Source organism: Xyrauchen texanus, chromosome 13 (assembly GCF_025860055.1).
Source record: "Xyrauchen texanus isolate HMW12.3.18 chromosome 13, RBS_HiC_50CHRs, whole genome shotgun sequence".
NCBI classification, from domain to species: Eukaryota; Metazoa; Chordata; class Actinopteri; order Cypriniformes; family Catostomidae; genus Xyrauchen; species Xyrauchen texanus.
In genome coordinates this window covers 8,222,151-8,236,082 of record NC_068288.1, presented here as the reverse complement: position 1 = coordinate 8,236,082, position 13,932 = coordinate 8,222,151, and the positions used below count along the sequence as shown (strand labels likewise).

At 41.3% G+C, this 13,932-nt stretch overlaps 1 protein-coding gene across 1 annotated transcript in view; it reads right to left on the bottom strand.

The window, feature by feature from the left end:
• The window catches only part of LOC127653947 (rap guanine nucleotide exchange factor 4-like), a 52,492-nt gene extending 40,971 nt beyond the window's left edge, over positions 1-11,521 (bottom strand). The window contains exon 1 of the mRNA XM_052140823.1: positions 11,160-11,521. Coding sequence (XP_051996783.1) covers positions 11,160-11,347 — 188 coding nt within the window. The 5' untranslated portion in view covers positions 11,348-11,521. The remainder of the gene's footprint in view (positions 1-11,159) is intronic.
• Positions 11,522-13,932: the final 2,411 nt, after the last annotated feature.

Sequence of the window (13,932 nt, the reverse complement as noted above, 5' to 3'; positions counted from 1 at the left end):
TCAAGAATGGCCTGTGACGGGATTTATCTGAATCTGAAAGTAGGCATCTTTCAGATCGAGAGAGATAAACCAGTCCCCCTGGCGCGTATGCGCGAGGAGTTTCCTGATTGTAAGCATTTTGAACGGTCTTTTTGCAAGCACCTTGTTCAAACCCTTGAGATCTAATATTGGTCTGAGGCCGCCGTCTTTCTTGGGAACAAGAAAATAATGGCTGTAAAACCCTGACTCACTCAGCGAAGGCGGCACTTTCTCTATGGCCCTTTTGCACAGAAGGTTTGCTATTTCTGAACGAAGCATGCAGGCTGCTTCCGTGTTCACAATAGTTTAGAGCCGCGCTCTGAAGCGGGGAGGGCGGCGATCGAACTGTAGCAAATAGCCCTGTTTTATTGTGCTTAACACCCATTTGGATATCCCTGGGATAGCTTCCCACGCTTTGAAGTGTAACGCTAGAGGGTGAATGGCCAAATAGCCCTGATTGCTGCACACAGCGCGCTGAACAGAATGTGTGAGCGCGCTTACTGTGCTTATGCATGACTGCTCGCAGACAGCAGGGACAGGCCGTTCTGTGAGTGACTTCCGATTGAGGTGAATGGGGAAAGAGTCACATCTGTTAAGTGATGCGCGAGCATAGTCACGGAACGGGACTTACATACAGAGAAGTGTTTGCTGGCCGTGTGACAGAGCGGGCAGAGAATGGGCGCGCGACGTATTCGTGAGCGCGTTTATTGACTCTAACACTCGAGCGGGCTGTGTCCGCTTTATGTGAATGGGCTCTGATCGGGACACGGGAAGTGTAATGCTTGTGTGTAGAGGTGAACACTGGATTGTGGGCACATTTTCTACACATAAGGCTGGTCGTGTGACAGAGCAGCCAGAGAAGGGGCGCCGCGACGGATTCGTGGGTGCGTTTATTGACTCTAACACTCGAGCGGGCTGTGTCCGCTTTATGTGAGTGGGCTCTGATAGGAACACGGGAAGTGTAATGCTTGTGTGTAGGGGTGAACACTGGATTGTGGGCACATTTTCTACACATAAGGCATGTTTGCTCTTTACAAGATTTCTTTGGGTCGCCGTGAAAACGGCGTTTGAGTGCAGGCAAGCGGGCAGTATCACCGGCTTGTTGGCTGCTGAATCCACCACTGTAGTAGCCTGAGAGAGGGGACTGACAGGGGCGAAGCTTTGACGGTGGTCCGGCCGCGGCGGACTGAGCCGTCGTTTTTCAACAAGGCTAGGAGGACTTCGGTTGCTCAGGTTTCAGCGCAACCTTAGACCGAGGCCCGCGGGGGGGCGGCGGTCTGCGGCGGCTGTCTGAGCGCGATCGAGCTTTGTTGAGCTGGGCGCTGTGAAGAGGCTCGTGCAGGAGGCTGGTCACGTGGGCGGCCTGCAGAGGAGCTAGCGCGACGCGGCAGGAAGAGGTTCATGGCTTGGGTGGCTTTCTGGACTTCTGAAAAGCGGTCAACAATGCCACTCACCGCGGAGCCGAAGAGACCGGTCGGAGAGAGCGGTGCGTTGAGGAACGTGGAGCACTCTGCTTCTCCCATGTCGGCTAGCGTTAGCCACAGGTGTCTCTCGGTCACAGTCAGCGAGGCCAGGCAGCTTTGGTGGCGCGAAGGGCGAGGTCCGTCGTGCTTCTTAGATCTGTAACAGCCTCTGGGTGCCTGCCTTTCTCATCCCACTCCCGAAGAAGGTCCGCTTGGAGGATCTGTAAGACGGCCATGGAGTGCAGAGCAGATGCGGCTTGGCCGGCGGCGGATAGGCGCGGCCAACATAGGCGGAAGTCGCTCTGCAGGCCTTAGACGGGAGCACTGGCTTAGACCGCCATCTCGCGGAGGGCGGGAAACGGTATGCTGCTACCGAATCCTCGACCGGGGGGATGGAGGAGTAGCCCTTCTCGGTGGCACCGTCCACCGAAGCGAGAGGGGTGGAGACGTGGGAACGGATCCTGGCCGAGAAAGGCACGTTCCACGACTTTGCAAGCTCAGTGTGGAGTTCCGGCAGGAAGGGAGCGGCCCGGGCCGCGGGTGTTGCGCGGCAATGGCTCTGAAGAAAGCAGCCGTGGAGACTGTTGGGAGCCTGCTCAGGGGGCGGTTACCACTCGAGCCCGAGGCGGTCGACGGCCTGTGTGAGGAGGCGTCTTAGTTCCCCTTCGACTCCGGCGCGGGTCCTGCTGGATTCCTGAGCCGAGGAGGAGGCGTGGGAGCCTGACCACTCCTCGCTGTCCGAAGCCATGATGGAACAGCCCTTATCCTCCGCCTCGTCCTCCGAGATGGCCGCAGTGCGGCCGCTGGGCGGCAACTGCGCGTCCCGGGGGGGCGGGGAGGGTGAGAGCGATGCTCGAGGGTGAGGCTCCGGCGAGGCAGTCGCTTCTATCACCGGTTCTGGCAGCCTTTGGGAGCGGCGCTTTTTCCTGCGCGGCGGAACAGAAGGCGGCACGGCGGCTTCGGTTCTGAGCGCTTCGAGTCGAGCCTGCAGGGTCGTCATCGGAAGCTCCTCGCAGAAGTCGCATCCGCCTTCAGCGAGGGCGAGCTCTGCATGCCCCAGTCCCAGGCAGAGAGCGCAGATGATGTGGCGGTCTCCGGCGCTGAGAGGGGCGCGCATGAAGCGCAAGTGGTGCGAGGCATCTTAAAAAGACGCTCGTTACTCTTTTGTGAAGTTCGTTAAGAACTAGCTTGCTCTAAAAAAGGATACGTCGCCGGAAGGCGTAGCTCGCAGGATGGCTGAAGGTGGCGGAGACGGCCGGCTTCTTCTAGCGCTGTCCAAGCTTGCTAGATGCCCCTCGAACGGCGACGCGGCTTCCAGTTCAGAGATGCGAAGAGCTTCGCTGAAGAGATGAAAATCAGGGTTCCAGCCTACGAACTACTCTTATATGCACTCTAGCCATGGCCATTTTGGCGGGCTTTGATGCAGTAAGCGCGCGGACGCCTCTCATTGGACGCGAGTTCGCCCAAGTTCGTCTATAGGCTGCAGCAGTTGCCGCAGAGCAACCAATGAGCTTGCTAGCTAGCCCACTCAAGGTCTGCAGTTGCTGCACTGCGTTGACAAATGATACAAAATTAAGGATAATTTTTTGGCTTCAATATCTCAGAAAAGATGAATCTTTCCCGTAGCGTAAGCTAGCTTACGCAATACGAGAGAACCTCTCGTAAGAGAACTCTGTGGATATGTGGCCATTCTTTGATGAAATATCAGAATATAATAAACTTTATAATAAAAATTTTAATACATCTATGAGGTAACATTTATATATTATAGTAAAAAAGTCTCACTAACTTTTGTCTCAGTCTTAGATACACTCGAAGATCAGAAATTGCATGCTTTTAACACATTTACGTTAAAAATGCAATTAAAAAAGAAACACTGTTTTGTCCCTTTAGGCTGTCCGTAGTTTGACTCACATTCTGTATGGCTGTATACATTTTTCTTTGATTCATCAGGTGCTTAAGTTAATGTACAAGAAAGCAGGTTGTAAACAGGCTAAATAGGTATAAAAGATGAAATATTATAGCTAGATCTGATAAAGTTTGCTACATTCATTGCACTGTGTCTTATTAACGAGTTTTGCTAAAAACGCAAATGCCCTGGCTCATGACTTTAAAGTTAGCAGATTCCTCGTGTACATTTGTACATATATATTTCTTCTTGTTTTCAGGGTTATATATCTAAATATTTGGTACACAGAAAATCAACATGTTATTTCCGAATGTTCACGTACCCTGAAATTGACTGCTGAATTACTGACAAGCAGCTTCAGAAATTTTTGCTTCACTTAAAACGTGTTCACTTTTCCCTCTGATGCTACTCCTCCGAGACACAAGTTCAGGTCCCGTTGGGACCAGGAAGTAATTGTGTTCACAAAAACAATGGTGAGCATGATTCAAAGGTTGCTTTTTCAATCTAAAATAAAAATGTTACTCGACTGACGGTTAGGTTTTGGGTTGTGGTGTGGGTTAAGGACTAGAGTTAATAAAACATGCATTTCTGTTGACTGTTTTACATCATCTGTAACTGAAAATACATCATGCTTTTGGCACCAGCCTGTGGCCAATTTACCTCAACATCATTTCCAGCTTCAGCCACTGGGAGCAGTGGTTTCAAAATTAGGTAAGCAAAGACTGATTTCAGCAGCAGAATTTTCAACCTCCTGTTGCTGAATTCACAGTGTGGATATTCTGACATAACAACCAGCGGAGAATTCACTAAGAATGAACTGTACAAGGTAAAAGAGCTGCTTTTTATGCACGCGCTAAGATGGTCTTGTGCCCCATTTACTAAAATAATTATGCAGGCAACGGCGCAAACAAACACAATGTAAATTGTGCAGGGAATATTTTGTGAACGAAGCACAATCTATAATAAGCCAAGTTTACATAGAAAGGAGGTGTGTTTGCGCAGAAAGAATGACAATGACTTAATTTAAATAATCAAGACAGTACTGTCAAAATAGAGAGAAATAAGCCTATACATAACTATAAAGAAAAGTCTTTTAAATGGTCTTTTCTTCCATTCAATTTAACTAAGAAGTGAGCTGAGGGGAGGAATTGGTACAGCTGATTGCAGCCTTTGAACTTAATATGTGGTTTGACTATACCAATAGGTAATTGTGACCAAGACCATTCCACTGATTGTATAAAGGCAGGAAAAAAACACTTGCATTAATTTCTGGCCATTATGAGCAACTGTATAGAGCATCTAATCCTCAAAAGAGAGTCGAACAGTTATATGTTGAGACGGGTAGCACTGTTTTGCTCTCATAGTGTGTGTCAGATTGAGAGTCTAATTTTGTTTAAATATAGCATTGCTTCACACGTCTTAGCTTGTTAATTTGACCTGAACATGTGTGAGTGTGTGTGCGTACACTTGTGCGAATAAATTGCTTCATTTAACAAAGTCAGTGTGCCATAATTCTGACTCATTTCATACATGAACACCACATTGTTATGTAAATAATAACACAGGGAATTTAAGACTTTATAAAGACAAAATTTAATAACTATTTTTTTTTTTTTTTGCAAAACAGAGGATATTTGTTTCAAGGAAATTAATCCAGTTTCTTATATTCCACAAATATATACCAGCATGGTGTAGCCATGTTAAATAAAAAATCTAGACCTTATAGATCAAGAACAGATTAAAGTGGGTCATTTTCACACACCCGTTGAGAAATAAAAAAATCAGCTCTGGCTATTTCCCAAAATGAGAAGTTGTAACAATACAGGAAAAGTTCTGCTTTGTTGCTAAGTGTGAACAAAGTCCTAGGATTAAAGGTTTGATACACATAATGCATATGTTTTGATAAACATAAGGTTTGCACATAAGAAGTCACCTTTGTGCCAGTCATAAAGTTCTGACATAGTTGATGCAATTGCTCCATGCAGTTTAATACCTGTGAATCTGGAATGCATTTTGTTTTGTTTTTCAAATTGGAAACATAGTGAAACTAAAGTGCCTCTATTCATCAGAGTGCGTGAAGAAATCTGTAGACAGATTACATGACATAAATGCAACCCCCAGGCATCTTTTTCCTAACTGTGATTTCTCTGCCAAGAAGAGCAGATCAGCTGAAAGGCAGCAAGAAACAAATCCAGGGCTTGAACACTCTTAAACCACAGAGAGAGGGATAATCACATCATACAAAGAAGACCTGGTGAATTTAGAAATGACACAATCTTTGTAAAACTCTACTACCCTCTATGCATCCAGCAATGTATTACTGACATCCAGCTAGACCAGACGATTAATTTAAAATAACTAGTTCAATATATATTTATTTGCCTGCGGGTTACACTGAGCCGCACCACACTGATCTCATGCAATCCAGACCAGACAGTCTGTGCTCTGGTGAATATGGAGTGGAAATACATTACCAGCATATATCCAACGGGCACAGAATGGTCACAGCATTACATTGGCCACTTGTGCAAAGCCATGCCTATCTCGCACATTTTCTTTGGTCCCTGTTTCTTTGAATATTCTTCAGTCAATAGTGAAGCTTCCCTGCAGCTCTAAAGAGTCTTTTGAAAAAGAACTTTCGTCTATGTCTCTCTCTGTCTTTATCTTTTCCATCCTTGCATATGTCTGCACAGGTATTAAAAGAATAGTTCACCTGAAAATGCTGTCATTATTTACCCACCCCTTGTAATTCCAAAGGTTATTTTTTTGCTGGAGCAATAGTTTAGAGCTAATCTGCCTGCCATGCTCCAAAAAAGGACCTTAAGAGAAGTCTACAGTATATGACCCATGCATTATATTCAGAGTCTTGTGAAGCAATTTCATAACTTTTTGTGAGAAACAGACCATAATTAATGGAAAATCTTCCCCTCTGATGCAGATCTCCATTCAACATGTTCAAATAGGCATATTGCGTTCAGTTATAACACACGTGTGAACCAATGGTGTTTTAGTGTCAATGAGTTTCATTAGTGTGAAAAATGGGGAAAATTTTCAGTGAATACCAACTTTAATTTTGGTCTGTTACTCACACAAAGGTATTGTTTGATTTCAGAAGACTTGCAATTAGGGATGTGCATGACCAGGCTATAAAATTAGCACATGTTTTTATTATTATTTTACAGGTAATTCTTCATGTTTATATTGCAAAATTATCATAATAAAAATTTGAATATCATTATAATATGATTTGGGCTGTCGATTTAATGTGTTAATTCAGAACGATTACTTATCTAAAAAAGAATGCATACTTTTTTACACAATTAATCCTGGTTTAAATGGACCTTAATAAGACATATTCCTACCATCGGAGTAGGGCTGCTCTGATACCAACATTTTGGCTTTGGTATGATACCAGCCCTGGTCCTTGGTACCGATACTAAATCAGTACTTCGGCAACAAATAAATAACCTCCGATTTCTGATGAAATCACGCAGAAAAGGACTTGATGAAAAGAAATGCAAAAAGTATTGCACAAAATCTGCATTTTCCATTTGACTTTTTCTGGATTCCGTGTTTTATGTTTTAATTAAATGTCTTCATCAAAACAGTGTTTAATCAAATACATAAAGCTTTAATTAAATAAAACATTATAATAAAAAAAAGCAATTTTTTTGGGGTCAAATAAAATACTGCACAACAGAGCACATTATAAAAAACATTAATGAAAAAAATCTGATTACTTGTGGCACAAGGCTGCTACTGTACAACTGAATCACTGTGTGCTGATATTCAGTACACTTGTTTTTTGTGATATTGCTTACATTAAATAATATTAATAATTGTCATAATAATAAAAATAGCAATAATTAAAAATAATACTTTTAATAATAATAAAACCATTTATTATTAAATTATTGTTATTAATAGTATTGTTGCCATTACTTTGAATATTAAATTTTTCAATACAAATTAGGGTAATTTTTATCTTGACCAGATGGCACTAAATCTCATCTCAACACTTTTAATGAATGGCTGTATCTGAATATATCATCCAAACATTTTGAGGTTAAATGATCTATTTTTTCTTGGAAAATAGTGATCTGTGGCATTCTATTATGTTGGATATTAAAAGTTTTTATGTCTATGTGTTAACGGGGGATATGTGAACACAGTAAAGTATTTAGATTTTTGGAGTAAAACATTGTTTTTATTTTGAAATGACATGGTAAAGTTAGACCCTTGTTACATGGACTGTTCCCGGCTCCTCCTTGCCCACCTTTACCTGTTACATTGGTGCGAAAACCTGGGAAGGAGGAGGGATGCGCTGTCACGGAGTACTCGCCGCTGCCATACTGACAGGGGAGCAGCCGCGGCCATGCCTAGGGACGGAGGGGTCGCTGCATGCTGCCGAGAGTCGGAGGAACTGCTGTCATCCACAGAGAAATGAGAGGAGCTGTTCCGTCTGCCAGGGGTCGGAGGACTTGCTGCCATCCAACAGAGGTCGGAGGAGTGGCTGAGGATCAGGCGACGGCATGTCCGGGGACCGGCATGTGAGCCTTACACTCTCCTCTCTCCCTCCCCTCATTTCTCCCAGGGCTCAAGAGAGGTGGGAATGACCTGCCGGCAGAAGGACAGCCGGAAGGGCAACACCTCCCCTTCAGAAAGGGAGAGAAGTATGTCATGCCGGAGGTTTCCCTGGCCTGAATCAGGTGGCAGAGGAGTGTGATGAGGAGAAGGCAGTGGCCGGTCCGACGCATGCCCATCGCTGAATTGTCCTAAACAGCTGAGAGGGGGATAAAGACGAGCCGGGAGCGCCAATTCGAGGGAGAGAGACACACGCGGCCGCAACAAGGTGATATCGTAATGTTTTTTTTGTTTTGTTTTTTTGGTATTGCGATATTTTGTTATTTTTTTCAGATATTTTGCATACCACGCAAACCTACATTGGAGCAATACAATCTTGAAGTTAGGGTTGGGTGATTAATCAAATTTTATTTTCAAGTACGATTTTGGCTTCAAACAATAATTAAAGCAAGATAATCGAGATAAAACTATTATCGCATAGCATTCCGTTTCCAATGAAACACCCCGGAGTTATATCTTTAAAGCATCCTTTATTAAAGTGCAAATAATAAGGAAGACGGTTATGAAAATAAACCCTGAAACTGGCATTTCTCTGTGCGGACAGTGCTGCGACTATGAGTTGCGTGAAGTTACCGGGGAAGAGATTGAATCTTCTCCTGGCTGATGCACAATCTGGGGACGCACGTCACTTGCGTGTGTTTGCTGCAGCTAGATTATAACGTGATGGCTTGCGACATAGTGAATCATAATATATGCGTTTGTGAGTTAAAGTTGGATCGAAGTGAAAATAAATGTGAGAGAGTGTAGTCTTAGCCCATTACACACTGGAACAAAATATGTTTGTGTGATTAGTCTTTTTTGGCTGTTTACCAAATCAGTATCTAAAATTCCTTTAAAACAATGTACATTTACTTTAGGAGCTATACTGCAAAAGAATATTTTTTTATCAGAGAATGTTGAATAGGCTACAATATTGCTACTGACTGATTAAAACGTCAATAACAAATAAATAACCGGGTATATTTGTGATTGCCTTTTCCTGTGTCACTTATTAGAAAGTTCATATTCATATTCTGCTGTTGAAAATAATCCAGAGCACGTCATTTTATAGTTTGCAAGTGATCTAGTAACAGCTGCGCCTTGTTTGATTGACAGGCGGCGTATGTGTGTGTACTGAACATGCGTGTGAGTTCCGAAAATGCATAGTATAGCAATGTATAGCCTTTATTGTACAAGGTAGATCTTGCTGCAATAACATGATGAAAAAGTAGATTTTATTCCATAGAAGTGTGACTTTTCTTTATTTGACTACAATACGAAACATAATTTAACTACCACATGACAATAGCCTCCTCCCCTACCCAGTGCAGTTTACATTTCAAGTTCAAGGAAATCCACTGTTAAAAAGACAATTTATTGAACTTAAATTGAATTTTTAAGTTCAATAAATGCATGATGTTTCCAAAGTCAATGAGTAATCATGTTAAATAATCATGATCCAAAATCAAGCAGCCCTACTAGATATACCACCTGTTTTCAGCAGGGGGCAGTAAGCGAAACTCCAGCTGTGTAGGTAATGTGCAGGTGAACAGACGACAAAACACACTCAGGTTTGCATGACACTATCGACAGCACATGATGAGAATGCGATCTTGAATTCAAACACAGCTGGACAGAGCGCAGTTTCGAATTCGGGGATCTGAACACGTATAAAATTGACAAAGCAACCTAAAAACGCTGTGTTTATGATGCAACGCAACCAAAGTGAGACACTAAAAAGGCATCTGTCTGATGCATGTGTACACTGACGCATCCTTAGAAAAGCCCTTATAGTAAATATATCTCTGACAGATTGAGAACTTTAATTGCAAAATGGATTGCTGTTGACAGCAGGCCAACAATAGGCTTATGTTCAATAATATGGAAATAAATAATTTATTGTATTCTAAAGCCAGTTTTTGTATTGTCATGGCAGAATATTCATTTTTGAGTGAACTGTTCCTTTAAGGCCATGTCAGTAGGGGAACAATAATTCTGACAGGTGGCTTCATCATTTGTACAGTGTGAATATAAATGCAGGGAAAGGTAAGACTCAAGTGGCAGTTTAACCATCTCCACTTTCCCAGCAATATATAACCCTTTTAAAAATTAAAATTTGGCATATCAAGATCAGCAATATAAAGCTCTTCCTGTTTTTTTTAATAAAGTAAGATGGCAACTTTTTAATCGCAATACACTGTTCATGGTGCCACTGATCGTTTGAAACTGCTTGGACAGCATAAAACTTTGCATTGAATTCATTCTATTTCTGTTATTGATCTCCCATGTGCATTCTGGTGTTGGATGATTTGATGTTAAACACAAGGCAAGGAGACCATAGATAATCTTAAAAGAACCATTACATAAAGATGATCTGCTCAATGAGGTTTACAGAGTAAATTAAAAACATCAGCCACCGAAAACCCATCACACCTGGTAAGGTGATCTACTTTTTCCTCCCATCGCCATGGTAACCTGCAGGGATGTGTCTAGGCAAGGAGGGGCTGTCAGAGAAGGTATCAGATATTCTTCTCACGAAGATCAATACCTTTACTTTTACTAGAGGGCTACTGAATAAACCAAATGTCGTGTATGTTAAGAACAACAACTCAGTAGGTATCTAAGGGTAGGCTAATTATAAAGTATCCTGACAGGTTAACTCATCTGAATGTAATAACCTGCGGTACATTGGAGACACACACACACACACACACACACACACACACACACACACACACACACACACACACACACACACACACACACACACAAGGAGTCCGATTCATTGCTGCAACATGCTGCAAACCTTCTTCCTAAAAAATATTTTGGTAGACAAAAGCTAACAGACAAACCTATTCCAGAAGCTCCACATGATATCGAAATGAGATGACACTGACAAATACATTACATGGAAAAGCATGCTATTCATTGTGCCTGATTGGCAGAGTAAAGAAATAAGAAAAAGCCTGTACTTTTTTCTCCTATTGTCTACTGAAAATTAAGCGTACATTCATGACCATTCAAAGTCAGGTGATGCATCAGGAATGCGGGATTCACGCATTTTGCTTTCACCTTGTTGCAGCCCCTCCGGACATTAAACTGAATAGACGTACAGTCGCTTTCGGACCGGATATGGTCTCGCTCACCTCTTGTCCAGGCAGATGATCCACTCTGAGGAGGCCACGGAGTGCGCTGAAGCATGCACCGTTACCATCTTCGCCTCGACCGGTGTGAATCGTGCGTCGCGGATCGCAGATTTCCTCTGCACGAGAGCGTCAGCATCGGTTCTTTCCCCCTCCCCGCCTCTGACTGGATCGCCGTGGCGTGGACTCATCGTCACCACGTCCACGCAGACAAGACCGTGCGAGTGACAGTGAGAAGATTAAGTCTCATTCAGAACAGTCGGAATGTATCCTTTGCAGACTACTGCATTAATTAAGGTTTCTTATAGTGGAAATTACGTGGTTGACCCACTGCGTCCGAATTCGAGTATCCCTCAGTCGACGAAAATCAACCATGGTTTTACTGCAGTATATAGTTTAACCATGGGATTTGTAGTAAAACATTAGGAATAACTAAAATTCTTAATCATAAACGTCTCAAAGACATCTGCTGAATGTCTTATTGACAACTGAGACATACTTATTGACATACGTCTAGCATAATTGTAACAGATGAGCAAACAATGTAATGACGTAAACACACAAATAAACATCTGGGTGATGTACGTGTGAAAAACAAAAATGGTTACTGTCATGTTTAGGCTACTAAACTGATAGCACACGTACATCACCCAGTAGTACAGTATTTTTACTTGTTTAATCATTTGCAATATGTCTTTAAGACATATATGTCTGTCTCGGATGTCAATAAGACATTCAGCAGATGTCTATGAGACATTTAGACTGTTTGCAAATCTGATCTTTTTCAGATGTTTAACAGATGTTAATTAGACTGTGAAGCTTTCCAGATGAAAAGATCTACAACAGACATCTCAGAAATGTACATGTGCTATCTGGGTATGTTACTGCAATATTACCATGGTTTCTGCCACAAAAAAAGCTAACAAAAAAAACATGGTTACTATACCCTGATGGCACACTTACATCTCCGAGATGTCTGTTGTAAATCTTTTCATGTGGAAAGCATCACAATTTCATTAACATCTGTTAAACATCTTGAAAAGATCAGATTTATAAACATTCTTAAATTAAAAACATAACAAAGACATCTGCTGTAAATTTTATTGACATTCAAGAGGAAATGTCATAGACGTATTGCTGATGAACAAACAATGTAAAAAAAAAATCACCTTCACGATGTAAACACATCAAGTCTGTGTGATGTACTTGTGCTATTAGGGGACTACACATGGCTGATGTCCTAAGGGACAATCCCCTCACACAGACGTGTATTTGATGTGTTTTTACATCTGGAAGGCTTTTATTTATTTATGTTGTTTGCTCATCTGAAATACATCCAAGTCAGTTTTCTTTTGGATGTCAATAAGACATTCAGCAGATGTCTTTGAGACGTTTATAACTTAGAATGTTTGTAAATCTGATCTTTTTAAACATTTTCACAGATGTTAATTAGATTGTGAAGCTTTCAAGATGAAAAGATCTATAACAGACATCTCTGAGATATACGTGTGCTGTCAGGGTCAGATTATGCACTGCATTTGACGTAGAGTGTACTTCTCGGCCATTAAAAAAGGATGTTTTCTAGGTATGCAGATGAGAATACATGTGCATAATGTCAAAATAATAACTCCAGTTTGGTTAAACAAGTAACATTTAACAACAAGGAACTACTTTCATAGTATATAGCACTTAAAATAAAAAAAGGTCTGGTGATTTATGGTTCTACACCTTTTTTCTTTTAAATTCAGTGTTTTGAATCTGACGTCTCCTCAGTGGCTTACCAGTTTGTAACCTCAGAAAAAGTCCTTGTAGCCCCCCAACCCCCCAACCAACTTAATGATGTGCATTAACCTGGGATGCTTTATAAAGTATTTGAGGGGTACCCATGTATGCGGGACACTTGTTGGCTGATTTCCTTTCACTATCTGTTCCAAATAATACATTTAAACAAGCAAATAAATATATAAAATATTAATTTAATTGGTGTAGGCTGGGGTGGGCCTGGGGCCACCCAAATTAGACCCATACAGACCCAGAATATTCAAGATTATTCTTTGACTTCAAATATATGTATATAAAATAGTAAAAAAAAAAAAAAAAAAGCATAAATTCTGATTTCTAAAAGTGTGAAAGCACTGTTTTCGCTAAAATTTGGTAAAAAAAAAATAAAGTTGGGCGAAAACTTGGCCCATCCATTTTTATTGAGACCCTTGGCTTTAGTTTTGAAAAAAAAAAATAACTTAACAAGAAACATTTTGATTTGTCTAATATATATATATATATATATATATATATATATATATATATATATATAAAATCTCTTCGGTTGAAACATTTAAAAAAAAAAAAAATATTTTTGACTGGTAGTTTACTAAATGTACTATTTGTGCAAAAGCACATATTCACTCATCTGAATCATAATTCACAGCAGCAGATGATACAGTATTAACTGCTGAAATGGTAAATGAAGAAACACAGAAAGAAAATGTTTGATGATGAAAATAATAAAAACACAGCTCTTTATTACTTGCAATGTAAATTCCACCAAATTCAGGATTTAAATAATCATTAACATTTCAGGAAACAGGCCAAAATAATTCACATTCTCAGCACTTGGTGCATCATAGACGTTCTGGCAAAAAATGTTTGTATAAAATATTTACAGTACAGCACTATTAGACATTAGGCTGAATTATAAGGGGCAAAGTGTTCTTTTTTCACAAAAAGAAAGTGTGAAAATATTTCGGCATCTCAAGCTTCTTCAGCCAATTTAACA